General features: G+C 36.6%; 1 protein-coding gene across 7 annotated transcripts in view; it reads right to left on the reverse strand.

Moving 5' to 3' along the window:
- The window catches only part of SYNJ1 (synaptojanin 1), a 64,695-nt gene that overhangs the window by 31,852 nt on the left and 7,723 nt on the right, over positions 1-25,120 (reverse strand). For all 7 annotated transcript variants that reach the window (XM_065676816.1, XM_065676814.1, XM_065676815.1 and 4 more), the window contains 10 exons: positions 19,536-19,622; positions 18,863-19,130; positions 16,328-16,553; positions 14,986-15,069; positions 14,335-14,396; positions 13,693-13,789; positions 12,282-12,451; positions 10,190-10,271; positions 7,314-7,466; positions 4,030-4,195 (listed from right to left, as the gene is read on the reverse strand). In XM_065676816.1, the coding sequence (XP_065532888.1) occupies positions 4,030-4,195; positions 7,314-7,466; positions 10,190-10,271; positions 12,282-12,451; positions 13,693-13,789; positions 14,335-14,396; positions 14,986-15,069; positions 16,328-16,553; positions 18,863-19,130; positions 19,536-19,622 (1,395 nt within the window). The remainder of the gene's footprint in view (positions 1-4,029; positions 4,196-7,313; positions 7,467-10,189; positions 10,272-12,281; positions 12,452-13,692; positions 13,790-14,334; positions 14,397-14,985; positions 15,070-16,327; positions 16,554-18,862; positions 19,131-19,535; positions 19,623-25,120) is intronic.

Consider the following 25,120-nt stretch of genomic DNA (forward strand, 5'->3'; position numbering starts at 1 on the left):
AGCTTCATTTTAAACACTCCAAATAATTCACATTTGCTACCAAACAGCTTTAAAGAAAAGCTGCAAAATAGAGTAATTGCCTATTTGTGACATTATCATGAACTCCTAATGTGATGTCTTTCCAAGATTAGGATCTGACTTCAGAAGTGAACTGATGATATGCTTATTACAAGCAAGAAATTCTTACCTTTAAACTAGCAAGCTTTCTAAATTGTAGAATGCTTTTTCTAAATCAGAATAATAAAAAACCAAAAAAATTTTCATATGTTTTCCAAAATACTGAGCCCACTGTTTTTCAGAGCTCCTGAGCCTCCCACATACATTATTTTCCTACACATTCCTAGCTATTTATATTTTCAACAAAATTGTATCTCACTCTACAATGTTCAAAATCCAATCAATTATATTTTCTGTTATTTTGCAGAAAAAATACTACTGCTCATACTAGAAAGGCAGATGTTTGGAACTCAGTTCTGCAAAGGTAATATTGATTTTAAATTCTTGGTGGGATATTCTATGCAATTTTACTACAACATCCAAATTACGGTAGGTATATTTCAAGATATGCAATCTGTATCCAGATGAAACTCACAGTGAAATGTTAGATCAGGAACTGAAAAAAACGTCGACATGTATGACTCTTTGTGAGTTATAAGCTAGGCAGATACAGTCTAGATGGTAACACCATAAATGACAATGTGACTGTTTATTCCAACAAACAGTTTTTAAAACTGGCAAAATGCCAGCAGATCAGTTAATTTCAGGTACATATTACCTGTGGCTCATATTCTATTATTTAAGTACCCAGTAAGAGTTAAGCAGACACAGTAAAACACTAATAGAAAAAGCAAAGCTGCACAGGGAAAAAAAAACATTTAAAGCTCAAAAATAGAGATTATGTTTGAAGTGCTTTTCTAAGGGGAGGTATGTGAGGGGGAGAAGCTTTAAACACTTGAGATGTATTTGAACAATCTAGCTAATGACAAATCCTCATGGTTTCTTCCAAGGATCCTCTTCAGTACCCAGGGCCAGCAGCTACTACCCAAGCACAAAGGTTCAGGGGATATTGTGCAAAACTTTGCTATTCTCTTAAAATGGGAGACTTGTCTGAACAATTATTAAGAGCTTCCTTGTTTATTTTCCTCCTTCTCTCCCTTTATCTTCCCAGGTATTAAGAACATACTTTTTTTCCCTACCACCCAGAAATTAAGCATCTGATCTGGTTTCAATGAACCTACTTCCAAGAGGCAGCACAATGAACCCTGTTAAGGCAATAGCTCCGACAAGGATGTTTACATCTTCTCAACATAAAGTAAACTCTGAACATATGAGCATTAGGAATATAATATTTTAAATAATAATTTCTGGGAACAAAGAGACAATGACGTGTTGCACAGCTGACAAGCACTTGCAGCTCTCCCTTAAAAATATGGAATATGCATATATCGTACCTCCCCAGATAAAGCAGCTTCATGGAAACAGCTTAAGTTACAATAAAAAGGAGAATTTCCAGTAAGAATTTTAAAATTTTGAAAATTAAGTTTGAATGCATTATGCTGATTATGTAGCTAACTTACAATGACAATAATTAAGAGCTTTCAGCAGCTTCTTAAACTTAAGAGATCTTTCATGCAATTTTCCTCTATCTGGCTCATCCCTAGGTTCTCAAAGTAGAAAATCAGAAGTTAACTATAAAGTTGCCACTTCAGGCCTTCTCTTCACCAAGAGTTTTACCTAAATAGATGCTCTTATACTCTCACTTTGTGTCACGTGCAGAGGTAACTGTTATCTCAGTGGTTTTGATGGTACTTTTGCTCCACAGAACACAAGTGTCAGCATATTATTTCAGATCATTCCAGTACAACGCTAACCTTGGCTGGGAGATGATACTACAAAACCAGTCTGTCTCATGGAAGAACATAAGCTGGTAGAACCTTTTAATGGCACATAAGATGATAGAAATTGCACTAAAGAATTTTCAGCTCTTACCCTAAACAAAACATGTAGACAAAAGAAGAATACAGGAGCTCCCAAATCAGATAAAAAAGCAAATTCCTCTACAGCTAGAATAAACCATTTTTAAAAATAAACCCCAAAGAACTGGCTGCCTCTTTTTGTAATATTTTTCATCCCTTATATTCATACATTTTCACTCTCTTTGTATTAAAGAGCTTTTCTTAGAGTAAGGGATTTGAGGGCACAGGAGTGCCAGATCCAAACACTCCTAGGAAAATTGAGCCCACAACCAAATGTTATGTAAATATGCACAAGAAGAACAACAGACGCTCAGATATTTACAGCTTAGCTTACTATACCTGATTGTAATGATTGCTCTGAAACTACGGATGCAGTAAGAAGGAAACAAGAAAAAAATTAGTCAAATAAGTAATTGTTTTTTAAATTTTTCTAGTAACATGAGAGAACATGCTTTAATATACAATTTGTTACACATAACCATTTGCATCAGTTAAAGCACATCTTTTATGCTGCAAAATCTAAAAAGTTGTACAATGGTATTAACAAATTGTCTTTTCTTGTTTTATTAATAACGGATTTACATATGATAAAGTATTTCTCTAGTTAATTCACCACCCAGCAGACAATGCAAAGACATTATGTTCAGTGAAGAAGGATTAATGTTCGTCAGCTGACAGAAGCTGGAAATAATGAAAAGATAGCTTGCATTCACAGAGAAAGTGAGAAGAAATGAAAATGACTTTCAACTAATTTTGAGGTAAGGCTAATTTAGCACATTCAGATACAGGAAAAGTTACAATAACACAAAACCTTGTGGTGAAGGAGTGAGAGGAAAGGAGTCTTTCAGGTTTCACATAGAAAATATAAAAATACCCACAATCTGAAGAGATAAATTGGGCAAGAATTTATTTCTTGTACCACAGATTTACACTGAAGCTTTGACACATTTTTCTTATTCTAGGTTGAGAAGTGTCCAGAATAAAGTGAAAAAAAAAAAAAAAGGAAAAAATAAGAAGGTTATTAATCCCTAAAATTGGCAATAACCCACCATTTAGGACACTCTTACCTGGGATCTTAAAAAGAAGACTCAAACTTAAGTTCCTTCTTTTCCCAAGAACTATCTCCTCTATTTTTTATTATCCCACAAGAGTATTCTAAACACAGCCCTACACCTTGCCCCCTATTTCTCTACCCATTAGACCTGCAGAAGGATGGGACATGACTGTAGTCCTGGGGACTGTGTAGACTACACCTCTGAGGATGTAGGATGCTGTGGTTCAGCTCCCTGCTCTGATGAGGTGACCCATCTTCCTGACACCAGAGCCCCAGGTGCCACATGGCTACTCTGTCTGAGCAGACTTTCTATTGAAATCTTTCTGATTTTGACTTGGAAATTCACACACAGATTGACAAGCTTTTATGGTGCACCTGTTCTCACACAAAAGCCCAATTTTGTGATGGGAAATCATTCATCAGGTTCTGATAGCGCCTGTTATCTTAAGTTTTCTTTCATTCCCAAAACCCCTTTTTGTTCCTCAGTATCTTAGAAACCACAATGAAGATAAGCTTGAGAAAAAAATAAATGCTTTCTATCTAGTTTAATACCATGGTGAGAATTTCTTCACTGACATGATGGATCAAATTAAGGAAGACATTTAGCAAACAATAAAACCCCCTTAATATTTTAATAAATCAGGATTTCTTTCCCAAATTCAGCATGTAACTGTCACAATTACCACTTGCTATAAATGGATTTGAAGAACTGAACAGAACTTATCTACGATGCATCTACTGTAAAGTTCTGACAAATACACTCCACAAGTATTTACCCGTAACGCCACCAGACATCAACAAAACATAAACAGTAAAGAAATTACTGCAGCATGTTAGTTTGGTAATATTAGTAAAGCAGAAGTAACTTTCATCTTTTAATAAGCCAACAGAACATAAAATAGCATTTACACTTTCCAATATTGCTTTGAAAACAGACTCCATACAGCTTTCTTACACCAAATAGTTATCAGACAGATTAAAATCCTGAAAGACACATACCGCGTAAACTGCTGGTGGTTAAGAGAGCCCGTGCTTTATCTGCTAAATCACTATTTAGGGTATTTCCCAATAACAAAACATCAATGGCCTCCTGCTTGGAGCTATCAAAAAAGTTATTTTGAATCGTTCTGGTCACAGAACGAGCACCATCCTTCAGCTTTCCAGCCTGTTAGGGAGGAACACGTATAAGATATTTTATATTGGACACTGCTCACAATAACATTGGCAATATTCAGTAACATATTGTAAACTGCATTAATGATTTGAAAATCTAAGGCAATTTCCTTCTTTAAGTGTTAAAGTCTTCTAAGCCTACTGTACTACATTGTGCTTCTTCTTTCCCCACCCAAATGCTAAACCATACAGTAATACCTTCAAGGCATATCTAAGAATCAGATTATTCAAGTTTGAATTATTTGAAGTAAACAAAACACTGCAGGGAGGGGAATAACATTTTTTCCCCTACCCTTGGTCTTCAAAAATGAAATTGATACAGTGTCATATTTAGACCATGATACAGGATTTTGGGCTTTTCCCCAAATAGTGAGAGATGAGCAAGCACTTGAGTCTAAATGTCATGATACATGAACATATATGTATGTATGTATGTATGTATATACATATGAACGTATTAGTTCAGAACTCACATTCTGAAATATCCATGTTAAAAAAAAAAAAGAGACAGCTTCAACTTATTAAAACCCCTTAACTTTTTAAAAATCATGCAAGTCTCATGTAGTATCCCAGAAGGAACATATACACTAATCTATAGCTACATACATACGAAGACACTGTTGTTGCACAGACTGCACGCAAGTGCCATGAACAGTGAGTGCTCCAAACGAAGTGTCCAACTACCTGAGCTAAGTAAGAATCTCCAACAGATGTACTACTACTACAGATATTCCCTGCGGGTCAGACACCTGGAGGATAATGTAATCAACATGTCAAGCAGTCTCATACCTAATTCAAAACCCAGCAGTATTAACCTGTGTACACAGCAGTGACAATGACAGGCACAAAGACATATTCTTGATTACACGGTTTATTGTATTTTATGTATGTAAGTGTGTTTTGCCTGTGAGGTGTATTTAAACACATGCTATTGCATGTATATAAAACATAAACTGTAATCCATCAGTGATGCAGCATGGTATATAATAAGAAACCCTTCAAGTTTACAGCTTGCATTGTTCATGAAGGTCTCTTAAATGCATAAAAAAAGAAAAAAAAGACAAAAGCTTGAGAAAACTACAAGACGAACCCATCATTTAGTTCTATTAATAGCACTAGACAACAAGAAAGAAACTACTCTTCTGTCAGGGGTAAGTAGCAGTGAATTTACACTGTGATTTTTGGAAGACAATGTGGATGAGGTGTTAGGGAGCATACTGTTGCAACAGAATTATAATAGGATGCTGCTCCCTTTCTGTCAGACAACATATAACTTATGGCATGATCAAAAAAGCCACACTCACCATTCACATATCAGGCAATTAATTGAAACGAACCCAGAGAAAGCAAAAAAAAAGAGTAGGTAAGGAGTTAGATGTTACAAGTATCATAATACTTTAAAAGGACCGTTTTTCAGCATAGAAATGCACATCAACACATTTAAGGTTAAAATATATTTTTTCTCCTATCCTAAATTTCTGGTTTTTTACTTCTAAGTACTCTTAGACTTCAAAGTATCAGACTGAAGAGCAAGAAAAGAATGGCAACCATCAAACTTTTTATTTGAGAAATGAGAATACAACTAACAACTTAGAAAACTACCTTTTGTTATATATTATCAGAGTACTCAAGAAGATACTCAGTAGTGACCTGGTCAGGCTTTACTGAAATAATGGCAAGTACTGTATGGTTTTGCAAGTATTAAAGATCCTCTTTGAATAGATGGACTTCCATCAGGGAGCTGTGTCTTATTTGTAAGATGTGGTACACATTAACAGTTGTACCAGGGCAGGGATCCTGTGTTATTACAAAGACAGCAGAGTAAATGTACTCTGTGTTTCAGACATTAAAATGGTGGCATAAATACAGTAAATGCATTTTACAAAGTAAAAAATTTAAATAGCCAAATGAATGGCAGAAAATTATTTATTTAGGAAAAGAAACAAGTAAGGTTGAATGAAAAAGTCGGGAGAAGGGGAAATACCCCATAAAATACTTACTGTAGTTTTCCTGACAGTCTGGGTGACATTTTTGTAAGAAAATAAAACCAAACACTTTTAACCAAATTCCACTCTACACTAAAATAAAAGCAATTCCCAAATGAAAAAGTTTTGTATGCATCCATTAAGGGTAGAATAAACAACAATTTCTATTTTACTTCTTTTTATGTAGCTTACTGCAATGCCTTGTACATGTGCAAAGAAGGACCCTGATATGGTTTGAATGAACAAGTGATGGAAAAACAAAAGTCAACTATGAGTACACAGTATATGATACAGAATGAGAAGCAGCCCACTCTTGAATAAAGGAACAGTATGAAAATAAATTCTTGAAGGAACTAAGGGCAATAATTATTATGGTTCAACATTTGTTTGTCTTGACATGTATCACCTAATAAGAGAGAGATTTATGGAAACAAAAAAAGCAACATTGTTAGAAGAAAAATAAAATAATTAGAAAATGTGAACAACTTAGGCATCCAAAAAGGCAAAGTAAGTTGAAAAGAAACAGAGCATTACACTGTCATGTAGTACGGAATTGTTATCACAACATTAGAAAGCAAGGCACAAACAGAATTTAGGGGTTTTTTTCACTGATTGCAAAACTAAAAAGAAACAGCTGGAGGAACATGCAAACAAAAACCACTCAATTGCAACTGAGTGATTTTAACACTGTTAATAAACACTAAAAAGTATGAACAACAATGTGCAGCAAATACAGTGACACAGTGAATGAAACTGAAACAACAGGAGGCAGAGGTACAGAGAGAAAAATGAAAATATTCAAAGAACTAAAGCTGATTTGAATACACATTTTTCTGAACTATGATCTAAAGAAATGAAAGCTTTGAGCCTCATCCTTTCCTGCAGAACGCTGTTATCTGGGAGGCATGGGCATGGTTGAGAAAGGATGCACTGAAACAAGATCTGGTTATGAACATAACTGACCTCTTTATGTTATTTTTTTGTTGTTGTTTAGTTGGTTGGGGTTTTTTATGATTACAACAAAGCACATTTAAAAAAAGAAAATCTCATAACTGCTATATTAATTACAAAATCTGTAAAAACCCATAAGGAATACTGCTGAAGTTTCTATTAAATGTATTTTACCTTAGCTTTCCCTTCAAGGGCTCCAGTTCCAGCATAAATTTTACTGACAGAATCACCATTCACAGACCACATGGATCGGAAAACTTCCTGAAAACGAGTAACCAGCTGAGGCTTCTCAGCTAATCCTAACACCTCCAGTTGTTTTGTTAGCATCTGCAACAGTTGAAGACAACATTTGCAAAAGAAAAATGTTTAAATGCATTTATTAAAAGATTCATCATTTTTTCAGCATATGTGCACAAAAAAAGTCTTTGGTTTATATGTATCATTCTGAATAAACTGACGGCATGTCATGTTTGAGAGGGTACACCATACATGCAACTTCAGCCTCCGGCATTTAATTTTCTTTTAAAGATAGGCAGCAATGTAGGAAAAGAATTATGAAGTTGATTTGTAAATATTTCAACTTAAAAATCCAGTAGTTTTAAGGTAATCAATTTTTGGTTCCCAAGTCTTTCTACTTACGCAATTTAAAGTTAGAGCAATTCACGTTTTTCCCAAAAGAGCATAATACTAAACACACTAAGCTCTATTATTAGCTCTGAAGCAGCAAAAGAGCATGGGATCAGTGAAACAGGAATGGCTTCTCATTCACTCTGTTTTCATGCATAACCCACTGCAATCCTTTATCCTTACCAGTCAATATACTTGAATTAACTTTCCACAATGCACAGTCTACATAAAATGCATTTAAATTGCATACATACAGTACATAGAAAATGCATGATTCTATGATTATTTTACATTTAAATACATTACTGAAATGTTACACTATGCTCATGGACGTATAATGGGACATTGTACCTTGTTTGAAATCCTGGTTTATGAAATCATGATTATTTAAAAAAAGTCAAGCAAATTTTGTGGCTACCACCATAATACTAAAAATAAATACAAAAAATTAAAACTAAATAAAATGCTATTTTCAAGAGCTTTAAAAAATCTTTAAAACCTTGAGGCGTCCAACAGCAAGGAGGAGTCTAAAATGATGAACATATAATGACACAAAGGCAAAATTCTGAATGTTGGTCAGAAATTAACAGAAGTTACAACAGGGAACTTGCAGATAAAATTAAGTAAAAATAAACAAGAAGCTTTAGAAATTAGGTGCTTGATACTGTAATTTTAAGTGGTTATCCAGAGGTCGGTACTTGTTATATTAAGTATCAATCATGTTAAAAAAGCAAGAATTCAAATATCTCATTTAAATAATTCTAAAATTAAGCAGCTCATGGGGATTTACTGTTTTCTTCTTAATTAGTTTTAGACTTTTAGCTCTCATATATTAGCTGAAATCATAATTTCAGCTCCCACCTGGTCTAAAACAAAAAAAGAAGAAAATACTTAATCCAGTTCTTAAAAGGATGAGAAAGGAAAAAATAGAGCTGCAAAGCTAAGTTTGCTTAGTCAGTACTATATGTATTAAAACTGTATAAAGGTTCATTCTTAAGTCATATAAAACTACTGTATTATCAGCAAAATACAAGAGGCAATGTTTCTCATTCCTTGCTTCAAGCTTGCATTTCTATCTACAGTAAACTATCATAACTCCAGCAAGCAGATTTAGGACCAGGAAAGACTAGGTAATCATTTGTTTCTCCCATGGCAAATTAATAGAAGATGGACAGAGGTACAAACTACATAACACAATACAATGCTGTGAGATTTTCAAAGCATGTTGCTACTCTTTTCACAGTGAACTAAGTAAGAAGAATTATTTTCCTTGATTTTTGTAATTAAAAGGTTTGGCCCCCTATGACGCATGCAGAGTTGAAAAAAACGGAGAAAAAAGCAGCAGATCTCTCAAACTGTACTGTAACTGCTACAGTATTTACTGATGTCGAATGTTAAGAGAAAAATTTCCAGAGTACTTGCATGAGAGTAAACAGTTCAGCATTCTGTTTGACTTAAACACCAATGAATTGGCATCAATGTTAACTCTGTAAACATAGCAGCAAAGCACTACATATTCCGAAATCAGAAATGTTTGTTCTACAGATAATGAATTTTGCTGTTCTTATAGAAATTCCTCCTACAGATGCTAGAACAAGAGCATTTTAATTAAATAAAACTCAGAAAACAAAAGAATAATCATTTTACTTAGTTTCATGTTACAGCACCCATAAGTTGTTATTTTTAAACACACTAAGGATTTTACCTTTAGCAGCCAAACTTAGTTTATTAAGATGAGTGGAGCTGTCAAAAGTTTTTCAGAACTGCTCTTTTAGACCAATCAGTACTATTTTACTCCATCAATTCCTATCAGGTTCATGTGTTCAAGCTCTACTGTATAAGCCTTCAGGCTAGAATTTTTGTTCCAACAACAAGCCAATATGCTGAAGCACAACCCTGCAGGAAAACTGAATCCCATGACTAATTTCTGACTACTCAATTTGAGTGTGGCTACAGCCTCAACCATGGTACCGTACCATGAAGAATTCAGAGCCCAATGCTGTGAAAATATGAACGCAAAGCACTGGCAGATGCTAAGAACAGTAATCCTATATCCTGAAAGAACTTATCTGATAGAGTAGCTGTGAATGCAAGTGTTTTTGTGAAGGACTACAATACTACCACCTCTTCTAAAATGGCAAGCCTGAACCTTAACAGACATAAGAAACTGACACCTAAAAAAGAATTAAAATTTTTCATACTGCTGCATGACTATCATTTAACATTAAATTACAAGTACTACACAACTACTGCTTCTGTAACTACTAAGATCTGGTTGTTCCAGAACAAGAAAAGTATCATGCTATAAATCAAACTGCCACCTATTCCAGTTCATCTTTCACAGGGAAGGTAATGCTACTTTTACAGCCTTATTGCTACAGAAGCATCCGGAGGAGTTGTGTATCTGGAACTGTTTTTCCTACCTCCAAGCCAAAGAAAGCTTGTACGCTGTTTGTTCTATCCAGACAGTCCAAGCAGTTTGTTCTGACAGTACCGCTTTGAGATCTGTGCCAAGGACAATGAGAGACAGAGAGAGAAAACAACTGAAATAACTCATTTAACACACATACCATCAACAAAGACAGGGACATCAAGATCTGAACCAGAACAGTAAATCAGGGTATTGTCAGGGCAATGTTCCTGTCATCACAAGTATGTTTATAAATGCATCAGCAATAGAGGATTAGTTCCAATAACAACAGTAAATTTTGCAGTGGTCCTCACTATAAAAATCTGATTTATTTTTTGAAAACAACATGAGTCTTCTTCACTTTTTCTCAGTTCTCCCTGCTCGCTTGGTTAAAGTGTTATGCAGGATTAAGTTTTCTTTTCAAACAGTCCTAACAAACACACTTCCCAGGAATCTCAGGGAAATAGTAACTTTTAGTTAAAACAAAAAGGAAACAAAAAGGGGAAAAATTAAACAGTTAGGACTGTTTTGGATTTGTTTAACTGAACTAAAAGTAACAAGAATTTGTGATAAAACTAAAGCCAATTTCAACCCCTTATTACTTTCTCTTTCCCCCCTAAACAAAAATAAAAAATAAGCCCCTTCCCCTTAGCTTAGCAGATGCTTGAGGTCGTCACACACCCTGATCTGTTCCCCTTTCTTTGAGAAGCCCATTAACTTGTGCTATGAAGCTCTCAGAAGGATCATATCAGGCAACATCCACATTCTTCTTGCCAAGCAATAAGTACAAAATTCTGATGGCTCTTCCAGTGATAGACACTCATTCCTTACTTTTATCATTCCCACTACACACTGCCCAATTAAGTCAGAAAGGCTTCATCACATTTACTTGTAGATCTAACTATAAATTGTAAAAAGTTTTGAAGAACTTTCTCCAAGATTATTTTTTTCATTACTATCTTTGTATGTGATATGAAATGTGAAGCAACTGGCTACCTCTCTTAAAAAAAAATCCCTGACATCCTCCAAAGTAGATGGTCCATTAACTGATACAATTTGTCACTGTATCTAACAAAAGACACAATTTTCCAAGCTATCACAAGCCACAGCCTACTTTGCTTTCATTCTGTTGTCAGTCTGATGGGTGACAATATTGTCTGCATCTCCATCAAGACCCACGGCGTTCCCCCAACACAAAATATCACACTTTTAAAGCTTTTTGGAGAATGGTCAGTGATGTTTTGAGGTGGAGAGGGGACCTAAGCACCCTCCCATTAATTTTACTCAGGACTAGTACAACCTGCCCCAGGTTAGAGCAGAGTGGCACTGGAACCGTCTTCTAACACACCAGAAATGATGAAACCGCACTGCTCATAGCACAATCCCCTCATACAACAATTCTCTCTCCCATGAAGAATCTCACTCCACAGTTTGCTCTGGTATTAATTAAAAGGAGGAAGGGTGTGGAAGGGAGAAGAGGAGGAATGTTGCCTATTTCTAACCTTGCTTCCCTGCTCTTGCTGAGATAAGCACAGTCTTTGCTCTACGAAGAAGGGTGTGGAAATGGGAACAGAAGAACAAGTACAGCAGGAGTAGGAAGTACGGAACAGGGCAGAAAACATGCATCCCATTCATACTTTGTGGGGAACTTAATCTCCCAAATGGGGGACCTAGGTGCACACAAAGATTGCACTGAACATCAGCATTTACAACAAACAGAAAACGGTATGCTCCATCACTGAGGAAAATACGAATAACATTATACAGGAACATGGAAAACCACACATTCTTAAAGCCCATATGGGTGCACTCAAGAAAAAGGATGAGTGCCCATTTTCACCAAAATTACCAGGTCAATGGCCTGAAATTAAGTCATGCCCCCTCAATGTCTCAGAGATATTTTCCATTAAAATTTTTAGAGCATATTCAGAATGACACAAAATTTTAATAAGCGACTCATATTTCAGTTGATAAGCACCATCTTGGATACAACAAAAATACAATAACAAGTAACATTTTTTCTCTTCTCTTCTTGCCAATGGGTGAAAAACATCTCAGAAACATCATTTAATTTGAAGACATTTACAGAAGCCACACACACAAACCTTTTAACTTCCTTTCCATCAAAATAAAAAAATCCACACTCTAAGAATTTCTGGACTTGAGGTTTAAGCACACTGTGCAGTTTTTCTGCCTTTCCACCTTTAACCATTTGATGATAGTCGAAGTTCACCATTTTGATATCAGCTGAATGTTCAGATGCTTTCAAATGGCTCTGACATTGTAAAAAGAGAGGAAAACGATATAAATATACCAATATCTGAACACATAGCAGCATAAGCTAAGTAAGAGGCTACAAATATTTTTGAAGCTGTTTTCTTAGCTATCTTCTTTATTACATGCTTTCTCTTAGGTAAAAAGAAATAGTTTTTATCACTATTGTTCAACAAATCACTCAAACTGATGAATATTTCCCTGTGTGTTTCTCTTTCTTGTCACAAAATCAATATTTTCCTTACTATACTAGGGGTAACCAAGACAGTCTACAGCCTCTTCTACTGTTAAAATGCTTTGATTTGCAATGAGTTGCTTCAGTGGAAATCCTTCTCATGAAGAGTCACCATTTCAGACACCTTTTGGCAACAGGGACTGAGTAAACTCCCTATAAACTACTACTTAAAAAAACCAGTTTGATTATTTAGGTTGCTGTGAAGGGTGGCCTGAGCAAAACTTTCCTTAATATTCCCTGAACAATCCTGAAATGCTCACATAATCTTTGTTGGCAAAGCTATGATCTACATTGATATGCATCTGGGAGCACTAATGTCTCCTACCAGGATTGCTGGATACAGGGAAGATACAAGTGAATCACATTAAGACATTCAACCATTATAATACAAAGGGAGAGGGAAAAAGGGAAAGGGAAATAACAGATGGCTAGTGTTCTCTGGCTTCAGAGAGAACTTCTCAAATTGTCAGTACAACGTGACAGTTGTTTTTAACCTAACTAGTGGGAATTCATGAAAATGGCCACTTACAGTTAATATCTTCTGAACAAACATTCCTGTTTAATCATGAACCAGCTTTTATATTTAAATTGATTAATTTTTTTTTTTTAAATATTAAGGAATATATCCAGGAGGAATTCCAAGGGAAAGATTTTAAAAATAAACATCACAGTATTAAATACCACAAAGTATCATTTATTTATTCACCAATTTTATAGTGCAAAAAGGATTTATTTTTAAAATAAGCCACTATTAAGCATGAAATATGAAAATAACTTAAAATCCCTCAACACTGTCTTTGTTGCTGCTAGAATTATTCAGTAAAGTAACTAATCTGAACATAGTTAAACACTTTCTGTATCTTAAGCACTGTTTTTATGATAATACAATTTTAATCACAAGTGGTAGAGCACAGCATACCTGCTCCATTTTTGAAGTCTATATAAAAGCTTCATCACAAACAGGCAAATTCCAAGGACATGCACAGTGAGAGAGTTGTCATACTCACCTGAAAAGCTTTGCTGAGCATGTGCTCCCCTTCTTTTGCCCCAAGTAAATTTACAATTATCTGCTTCCCATATAAATTTTTAAGAGTTTGGAAATGCCTGTTAACAGAAGAAAAATTCCACACTCACCTTCTGGCATGTACGAAATTAATACAAGCACCTGCAACACCGGCTGAGATGTTGCAGAAATGTACTGGGTACTCTCATTGCTGCAAGCCTTTCATTATGTCATGTCCAAACAAATCAATAAAACTCAGTAACAGCACTAACCGCTGACCGCTATTCAATTAGGATAAATAGCAACAATTTAACAACATACATTTAGCTAGAACCATAAGGCTATGAAGCTGAAGTGCCATGGCAGGAATAAAATCAAAATATAGATTTTACTTTTTGGTTTTTGTTTTTTTAATTTAACAAAGTATTTCACTATTTTAAATTTCCTTCAGTTTTCAACAAAGCACTCAAAGGCACAAACAGTCCTGTGAGAAGTCTGAAAAATTGCCCAAGCACTCCGCTGCTTTGCTGAATCACACATTTGTATAGACAGATCCTCCCATTTGGAATAACATATTCCATCCCTCTGATGTATCACTTATCAGAGGTTTGTAGTGCATTAACAAAAGTTTAAGACATTCTTTCACCTGTCAAAAGCTGGTGCATTCGCCTCAAAACCCCTTGACATTCTGACACGATGGGATCCCACCTATGACATGAAGATTGCATTAAATTAATGTCTTTACGCATTTGTCTTTACGCATTTGATGAACAGTTCTTCAAAGATCTATTTTGATCCTAAATATGGCCTAAAAATTCATTTCACTTTCTAAATGAAATCTCCAAAATTTATTCTTCATGCTATGGTGTGCACTCCTTTTTTTTACACTTTTCTTAAATTCCTCTTCTTTTTTTCTAAAAATGGGGATAAAATTATATTACAAAAACTTGATCCATATTGCCTTTCTAAGACATAGCATCAAGAGCAATTCAGCAGAAGACAGTCTCATTGGATGCCCTTAGATAACTTATTTTAAAACAGCAATTTAAATTAAAACAGAAAACCTCAGAATCTCAAAGAGAAAACATCTAAAACACGGTGGCCATTCAAATCTTATGCAAAACAGCATTCAGAGACTTGAGAGCAGCAAGCATGGTGAATTAAACAATAACACTAACTTGCTCCTGAAGGATGACCTCATCCTGACAGGTAACTGTGCAGAAGAGCCTAAATGTTAAGATGTTTAAAAAGACATTAATAAGAATTATCTGTGTGACTGAATTTATCTCCTGCTTACCTGCAGACCTGGCTGTTCCCAAAATAATGGAACAGATCCTCGAATCTGTATGAAAGATGACACAGAGTCATCCAAAAATATCACCTGTTGAGATGAAAAAAAACCCCAAACATTAGTGTTAATAGGAAGTACAGAGTGTAAGGGTTTAGGTTTATTAGCCTTAGCTAAACACAGGGTAAATAAAATACATTTACATATTACATATTCCACACTACAAGCTAAAGTATTAATCATGTTCCCTAGACTCCTCTCTCTCTACACTCTGAACAATTCATAAAAGAAGTTCTGGCAGTCTCATACGCCCCTGCAGAATCATGATTCATAACATCTAAGAAAACACAACACGCTTCTGTTATTGGGGCCTGAATGAATTCACTGCTAAGAGTAACTTGTTTTAAAAAAACCTTTTTAAGACCTTCCTGTAGGAACAGTTATAATGTACACCCAATGCACACAAAGTAACAATACCGCCTACTAAGAGCACCTGCACAGATTTCGTGCATCAGAATCCAAAATACAATGGTCTACTAAAGTTTCCCATATGTTTAAGTGGAATGACATGCCAGTCATCCAGTGACATCAGCCTAGCAAAAAAACTTGGATGGAGAAACTGTACACCACTCTGTCCTAACTACTGAAACTGGATGTATACAAACAGATCCTTTCCTGGATAAAATCCTACTGAAGTCACCAAAACTTAGCAAAGTGTCAGTGAGTCAACCAAAGAGACCTACTCACATGCATGTTGTTGCACGAACCTCTTCACAACTAGATTATCATAAGAAGTAACCAAAGAAAGGCCAGCAAAGAATGATTTAATAGCTTCTTGCATTTTTGAATAATAAGGGCAAAGGTATTCAATCAAATGTAGCAGAATTACAGTGGCTTTAAGAACTACCTTTCACAGGAGCTGTGTTAAGTAACCCTAGGAATGCTTTTATCTTTCCTGAAGCACAGGGTACTTTGTATTTGCCAAAAATCTCTTTTGTTTGTTTCTAAGACTTTTTACTTTATTACTATCTCAGGCCCAAAGAAGTACATGCTCACCTACAGCCCAGGAGGCTGAAAGGAAGTACAGCCACCTGCAACAGTTCAGCTGATGGATAACAGCTTCTTAAGCTATTGAAATGCAGACCGGTGCATGCCCTTACCCTAAGCTACACTGAAAACCAAGATCATCAAATTATGTAACCTACTTAGATTCTTTATTTAGCAGCGAAGGAACTATTCAAATATCTGCTGATCACAGACTTGACTTGTGATCTGTTGATTTAGGGCAACAAAACTATCCACAGACATGCTTATCGATCAGCCAAGCAATGTGCACTGTAGTGTAACATACCTGCTCTGTTTCAACAAAGTTAGCAACGTGTCCATCATCATTTGTTCCCCGAACATTAAATCTGGTGCCAGCCCTCTCACAGCTCAGTCGTGAAATGAGACAAGCCTTTGCCTGCTTGTGAGCCGCATAAATTGTCCTTATCTCCACTCCTCCACACATGAGACGTAACAACCAGTCATCACAGTTCACACCATAGTGCTTCAAATGTAAATGCAGTGACTGGTTCCTATCAGGAAAAAGAAAAAAAAAATAACTGGAAGGAAATAAAATACAGCTCAAACTGTTAAGCCAGCTACTAACTTCTTATATTTTACACCCACTACTAGAAATAAGAAAATAAAAATAGGCACGTTATAGTTTTATGATATAACTCTTATTTAAGCATACCTGAAACAGCAAAGTTTACAAGAGAACAGCTTAAATGTTCACACAATAAGAATAGGGGGTGAAGCCAGGAATTTTAATTAAAATAACAGCTCTTAAAAAAATAGCCCTTATAGCCTCTGCTCTTCACCTAGGAAAAACAACACTCCAAACTTGTTTATATTTCTCCACTCAGCCACGCTTTGAGAAGCCAAAGACTACAGACTCTGGCAAAAAAGCAAGCCAGAATTCCATTTACAGGGTTACGTTTTTGTGATGGGTAAAGCACCATTCAATTTCACATCATCACAAAATAAATCTAGAAGAAAAGTTTTGTCAACATACACTGATCATTTCTATTATAAGTCACCATAAGGCATTATTTGCCCAGACAAGCTTCCCTGAATACACTGATAGCCATCTGATTTTCAAATTTCTGTAAATACAAATTTCAGGGTTAAGTGTTGGTACATTACATATTACATATACTGTTCTCTAATACCAATTACAACTCAAATGAAAGAAAGATCCACAACATATACCTGTGCATTAAGTAGTACCAATCAGCACTGTAGTAAGTAAATAAGACTAAAGTTTGGGGTTTGTGAGAGACAGAGTCCCACTTTAGTGGGGCTTGGCTTTTGATCTTCTTTGGAAACTGCCCAGAAAACAACATACTTGATTGAAAGGTTGAAGCTATTCACTTCAATTTTAGCCCTTTCATTCTAACTTCCAATAAATTCTAACTTCCAATATAAAAAACAAAACAAACTTATAAAACACCTCAGTTCAATTATTAATGAAGATTCAAACCCTGTAAACCAAGTATGCATTCACTCTACAGAAAAGTATTACAACAGGAAACTGAGAAAGCAATCTGGGACTGGAACTTTTGAATAGAAAAAAACCCCAAGAAAGCTTACAAGTGCATAAGCAGAATACTTTCTGTTATTGACTTTAATGTTTACATTCCTATTCTTGGAATCTATGACATTCAATCTACCTCCTGCAAGGACTGATTCTTACTGAAAAAAAAAGGCAGGTAACTTTGTAAGTCTTATGACAGAGGTCAAAATCAGACAAGCTTATTTGGACAGGGTCAACAGGCATCATCACTTCTCAAGTCTTCAAATATTGACTTATCAATGGAGAGCCCAGTCTTTTCCCAGATACAGAGACAGACAGCAAGTTACAGCTAGGCTCCTGTAAGCCTACATCAAAGTAGATGTGTTTTTGAAGACAAGAGCTTATTTTCTGTCTTAATACACATATTTTGTCTTACAGAGCAATCTGATCATAACAATGGCAAAGTGTAGAGTAGCACTGGCACATATGGCAGAGCTGGTTTGGCATCCTGTATATTGGACAGGAGAGGCAGGCAGATGTAGCTTTTCACCTGTTCTAACAGCACACTGCCAAACCTTCATGACCCTTTCAAAGTTCATGGACACATACACCATTTTTAACCACAGCTGAAAATATGGGAGCAGGATTTCTTACACAACAGTATGCATTACTGGCATTATTTAAGCTGCTTATTGGCAGAAACAGCAGAATTCCTTTTACCAAGAATTCTCTGTGTGAAAACCTGTACTTTATTCAAAACTACTCTGTAAATAGATCCTGAATTCAGCAGCCAAGCAATGTGCACTGTAGCATAGCCTACCCACTCTGTTTAAACAAAAACAGCAATACGATAATTATGTGTACAATAAAACTTTAAAAGCCCTTTCATATGTTGGAAACCTACTTGAAAACTACATATAAACACCGTACCTTCTGAGAATCCAGAATGCTCAAAGGATGAAAATTTTCTTTAAAGCTCTATTACCTTACTGATTTTAAAAAAATTGACACACTTAATGGAGAATTAAGACACCAAAGCTGAAACACAACATCACGACAACTGTTCATATCAAAGCAATATCATAAGCAGTGAAAAACAGTGCCTTCCAATTAAGAAACTCCAAGTAGCCATAGAAACCTTATATCATTAATAATACACTTACATCCTTACAGATAAAATAACGCTATTCTATCTCATCAACATTTTCATGACAAAGATGTACATTTAGGAGCTGATAAAGGCAATGCTAAAAACTTGACACAGATTAGTCTGCACAGGCATGTATTATTCTACACAGTGTCTGATAAAATGCACTTTGAACTCACCAGAAGAACCTATTGTCAGTGGTGTGCTCCTGCATGCTGCGGTGAGCATTGAGACTAAGATCTAAACTGACCCCAGTTGCAGACCACGCAAAATAAAAGTTGCCTGAGTTCAAAACTTTGCGCACTTCTGAAATACGATCCTCATCTGTTGAATCAATCCGTAATGATACAAACTCGGTGGAAGTAACTCGAAAAACTTCTGAGTCTTGAATCTTTCCCACAGACATGCATCCTGTTACTAGAACCAGATAATGTAACAACGTGTCTCCTGTAAAACAAGAAAAGGCACATATAACAGAATGAATCTTAGCGGAGTGTGACGTATTCAATGCATTCATATGCTTAAATGTACACATCCTGACTTCTAGTTTGCCTGAAAAAAGTATAAAAAGAACCAACACCAAGAACTCATTTTCAAGTTCTACATAAGAAAAGAAAATGCAAACAGGAGAAACTGTGCTGCAAACAACAGGGATTGTGAAAAGGAAGTTATTTTTGTCCACTCCCTCGTATCTGGGAGTGCTCCAAACTTGCAAGTTACTTGATGAAGACAAAAAATAAAAAGCAACAGAGCCCAGTTCCTGTTGCAAGCATCCTGTGCTGCGCAGTTTTACAGGAGCAGCGCAATTCTCTTTCCCAAATGAAAAAATAAGGCTTTATGTATTTTACTCACCAAGATTTAATCTTAATACACCCAAAAGCCCATATGCGTCCATTACTTTGGAATAGGTATTCTTGATTGTGTCTTTTTCTGCAGAAGCTACAGAGAGAAAATGTAAGATCTTGTGAGGCAGAAGACCATACACTATGAAAGGGAGAATGAGTCCACTCTAAACTGAGAATCTGAGATTACAAAAGTAGCATTTATGTGAAACTTCTGGAAGGAAATCAAAATGTATGAGCATATGGCATTTTATAATGGAAAATGAGTATTTGATTTTATGACAAATTATGATCATGCTATGTTTTTAGGCAACAAAAATAGGACTTGCAAAAACTCCAAGTGATATTAAAGGAGAACACTGGCATTTTTAACATCATCATCTCTTAATATAAAAAGCACCTAAAACAGGCAAATGAGTTCCATGGATATGCTCTCCCTTAATTACTTAAGAGTATTGCAAAATGCTGCTTTTTTTTTTCCCCCATGAAAAAAATAAATCTCTAAGAATAAAACTGTGATGTGGCAGTATTATTTCCAGATAAGTAAACAGGATTATCACAAGCGCATTTTAACTAGTGCTAAATGTATTCCAAGCAAATAAAATCTTTGGTAGGTCCACAAGATAATGGTATTTAAAAGCCATGTCTTAGATTAGGAAAACACAATTTTCATAGACTTTTTTTTTTTTTTTTTTTTTTGGGGGGGGTGGGGAAGCAGTATTTTAGAAGAAACTGAAATATATCTACCACTGTTTACCTGGGAGTTAACGTACACTTTAGAACTTTAATCAGCACCCAAAAAACCAGACCCACAAGCTTGACTGCAGAGCCAGGTGATGGAGATGCTGCAGATCCCACCTGTCCTGAGACTTTTGCTCATGACTGAGACTGCAATTTAAGTGCAAAAACCAACAATTCCAGCTGTGCCACTGGATCCACAGGGATCAAGATTTCTGAATCACCAAGGATCAGCACCTTCTCCCTCCTCAGAAATTACCTGATAATTAATTTTCACTTTGACAATAAAAAAACCAGAATTTCACATAAAGAAAAGCATAAATCAAAACACCTATTGCCCTGGCATTGTATTGTGCTCTCTTTCACACTGGCTGTATTTTCTTCAGAACTGCTGCTGTGAATTTTTCTAATGAGTATTCCCTCAGCTTAGCATCTCTCTGCCTGTGCACAAGCCTATTCCTTCTGTTCAACTGTCCACCAGCTTCATTATTAAAGTGGATAAGAAACTCCAATACAGAAGAAACAACTAGCTAACCTCAGCCCAAAACCTAAGCTCATTCAATGTTTTAAGTGCATTTTAAAAGCTTAACTATTTGCACTGATACACTGTATTCCCTTAAACCAGATGCTAAAGATAAGAGAATTATAGCAGCATGATTATTTCCAAAGTCCTCACCCTTAATAAGTGTTGAGATCCACAGCCAATCTAAACATATTGTTTACAGACACTGATTTTGTTAGCATCACCAAACCATGTTTTTCTTAACCAGATCACCATCAGGCTGGAAAAAGCAACTTCTAAGCTTCAAAACCTGGAATCCATTCTTCCAGCAAGCATTTAATGATGTCAACCTACTCCTATGAACTCAACTTTTGGTAACCAGAGAACTGTTACAGTCCTCTTTCATTTAAAATTATTAATGAAAGATTGAGGTTTAGTTTCAAACCTTTTGCAGGATTTTTCTTAAATGCCTGCAAGCATTTAGCGACATTTCAGAAGAATGTTTTTCCTGTCTTCTATGGATTTATTCTCTTTTTCCATTGCACAGAACTCCCATTATAAGTAAATCCCTTAATAAGTAAATGCCTGAAGTAAATGAAGTAATATGGGCTTTGTAAATTCAGATCAACAAATAAGGCTACTGCGGATAAAGCAGCAAAGGGTTGAAAAAACAAACATAAAAAATGGAAATTTAAAAACTTACTGTGGTTAGTGAATTATTGTTTTCTTAGCAAATCATCCAAGCACCGAACAAAAGCATTTCATACCATGTTTTTCAATTACATTAGATCTAATACACAGTGAACTCAGAGCAAAGCTTTTCCACAGTGAGTATGTAAGTATTTCCATCTCGTACTGCCTGCGCTTTTCCTATCTTTTGTTCACATGGGAAAACAGCTAACATCACACACCTCAGAAGGTTCACTTCATCTGTAGGGCCCTGGCCTATCCTCACCCACCTCCATGTTTCAGCTACTGCCTCTGCGGAACCCAAGTCTAGGCGCAAGATGAAAGAATTACGGAATCTAGTGAGCAATGGATGCTAAAATAAAAAAAAACCAAACACACAAGCCAGAGTGTAATCTATTACTGCCAATGAACATGGCATTTCCCATTTCTGAATCACAGAATCACAGAATCCCAAGGGTTGGAAGGGACCTAAAAAGATCTGAAGATACCAAAATTAAATTTTCAGGTTTTCATATCACCCTGTACCAAACAGTATGAATAACAACGTAAATGCTTTGGAACCATCTGGATTCTTCCAATTAGTATCATATTTAACTCTTCTTCACCAAAGCAGTAAGCTTCATGAAGATCTATGCTCTCTCACTTCATTTAGCATGCAAAGCCATCGGATACAGCTGGATATGCAAGAGCCACTGAAGGGACTCCATCACTACAGCATCTTACATTCAGTGAATGCAAAGTCAACTTTCAGTTTCCTCTATAAACAGCTGAAATTACCAACTGGGTGAACTGCAGCTTAGAAGTTAAACCACGGGAAGGCTAAAGTAATCCCAACAGAAGGAGAGAGCATCTTCAAGAGCACTTCCGAAAGCGTTTCCTCTCTAACATTGTCAATGAATGAGAACACCTCTTCCCAGACTGGCAGGTTGGTCTGCAGCCATGAGAACCCTTTTGACTTTGATTTCCAAGCTCCACATCTTGAAAAGAATTGCAACTAATACAAATATGCACTCAGAAAACAAAATACCCAAGTCCCGCAAATTAATGGACCTATTTCGCCTTGAGAAATTGACTTTTTTATTTACTGTATCTTTAAGTAGCTGGAAGTAAGCAAACATAATTAAAGTTGTCTGAAAAAAATATAAAATGATGTTACTCACGAAGAAGAACAAATTAAGACATGCAATTTCTAAAGACAGAAATTAACAATTGGAATGACAACTTTCATCCATAACACTGGACTTAACAGATTTTAAATTATACTGTAAAGGAGCACTAAACAGTAGACAATGCTAACATACATATGTCTGTATATAAAGATGGACACAAAACATTACAAGGCAGTATTTCTTCTATAGCTTTGCATGTCTCTAAGCACCTCACCTACATACCTTTATGTATCTCCAGGGATGGTGACTCAAGCACTTCCCTGGGCAGCCTGTTCCAGTGTTTGACAACCCTTTCAGTGAACACATTTTTCCTAATATCCAGTGTAAACCTTCCGTGGTATAACTTGATGCCGTTACCTTCTGTCCTATCACTTGCTACCTGGGAGAAGAGACCAACACCCACTTCACTACAACCTCCTTTCAGGTAGATGTAGAGAACTCTATGTTTCCCTGAGACTGTCTCAGACTAAACAATCCCAGTTCCCTCAACAGCTCCTTGTAAAACTTAATCTCCAGACCCTTCACCAGCTTCATTGCCCTTCTCTGGACATGATCCAGCACCTCCACATCTTTCTTGCCATGAGGGGCCCAGAGCGGAAGACAGGATTCAGGATTCAAAGTGCAGCCTCAGCAGTACCGAATACAGGCGGTCAATCACTGCCCTAGCTCTTCTGTCTGTGCTATTTCTGATACAGGCCAGGCTACTGTTGGCCTTCTTGGCTGCCTGCACACAAGCTGGCTTGTGTTCTGCAGCTGTCAATCACCAGCCCTAGGTCCTTTTCCACTGAGCAGCTTTCCAGCCACTCTTACCAAAGCCTGTAGCACTGCATGGGGTTGCTGTGACCCAGGTGCAGGACCCAGCACTGAGCCCTGTTGAACCTCATACCATTAGCCACTGCCCATCAATCCAGCCAGTATTTTATCCAGTGAAGTGTATGCCTGTCCAAGCTATGAGCAGCCAGTTTCTCCAGAAGAATGTTGTGGGAAATGGTGTCAAAGGCTTTACTACAGTCTAGATAGAAAACATCCACAGCTTTTCCCTCATCCACTAAGTGGATCACCTTGTCTGAGAAGGAGATCAGGTTAGTCAAGCAGGACCTGCCTTTCATTAACCCATGCTGACTAGGCCTGATCCCCTGGTTATCCTGTACATGCTATGGATGATATGCTCCATAACATTCCCCGGCACTGAGGTCAGACTGACAGGCCTGTAGTTTTCCCATCCCTGGGCATCATATTTGCTGTCATATTTCCAGTCAACTGGAACCTCCCCAGTTAGCCAGGAGTGCTGATAAATGATGGAAAGTGGCTCAGTGAGCACTTCCACCAGCTCCCTTAGTAACCTTGGGTGGATCACATCCAGCCTCATAGACTTGTGTGTGTCTAACTGGTGTAGCAGGTCACTGACCATTTCCCCTTGGATTATGGGGGCTTCCTTCTGCTTCCAATCCCTGTCTTCCTGCTCAGGGGGCTGGGAACCTGGAGAACAAGTGGTCCTACTATTAAAGACTCAGGCAAAAAAAGACATTAAATACCTCAGCCTTTTCCTCATCCTTTGCCACTATATTTATTCCCACATCCAATAAAGGATGGAGGATCTCCTTTACTCTCCTTTTGTTGCTGATGCATTTACAGAAACATTTTTATTGTCTTTTACAGCATTAGCCAGATCAAGTTCTAGTTGGGCTTTGGCTCTTCCAATTTTCTCCTTGTACAAACTCATGACATCCTTGTACTCCGCCTGAGTTGCCTGCCCCTTCTTCTAAAGGTCATAAACTCTCCTTTTTTTCCTGAGTTCCAGCCAAAGCTCCCCATTCAGCCAGTCCAGTCTTCATCCTTGCCAGCTTGCCTTTTTGCACATGGGGATGGCCTGCTCCTGCACCTTTAAGATTTCCTCATTGAAGAATGTCCAGCTTTCCTGGACTCCTTTGCCCTTCAGGACTGCCTCCCAAGGGACTCATCAACCAGCCTCCTAAACAGGCCAAAGTCTGCTCTCAGGAAGTCCAAGGTAGCAGTTCTGCTGACTCCCTTCCTTACCTCTCCAAAACCTGAGAACTCTGTCATTTTGTGATTGCTATTTAGCATACACATATTAAAAAAAAAAAAAAAATCACAAAACTTTTAATGTATTTTTCATGTCCAGTTGTAATACATGCTTGTAAAAAGCCACCAGGCCTCATATGCAGCATCAAGAGAAAAAGAATAAAATATTTTAAAGTCAATATTTATTAAAAATTAATAGGTCATAGTATCTTTAAACATCTCTTTTGCTCCAAGTTAAATCACAAGGGCGCATCTGTAATAATCACTCCTTATAAATCACTAACTTATTTAAGAAAGGTGAATGATTCAATGATTGTAAAGTGATTATGTCAGCCCTCTTACTATTATGCAAATGGAACCCCCATGAAAATCTTGTCTTCAGGACACCTTGGTTCAACAGGTATTCTGCTTAATTCCGTATTACAAAGTTAAAATCGTATTAAAGGTTATCAT

This window comes from Lathamus discolor, chromosome 4 (assembly GCF_037157495.1).
Source record: "Lathamus discolor isolate bLatDis1 chromosome 4, bLatDis1.hap1, whole genome shotgun sequence".
Classification (NCBI taxonomy): domain Eukaryota; kingdom Metazoa; phylum Chordata; class Aves; order Psittaciformes; family Psittacidae; genus Lathamus; species Lathamus discolor.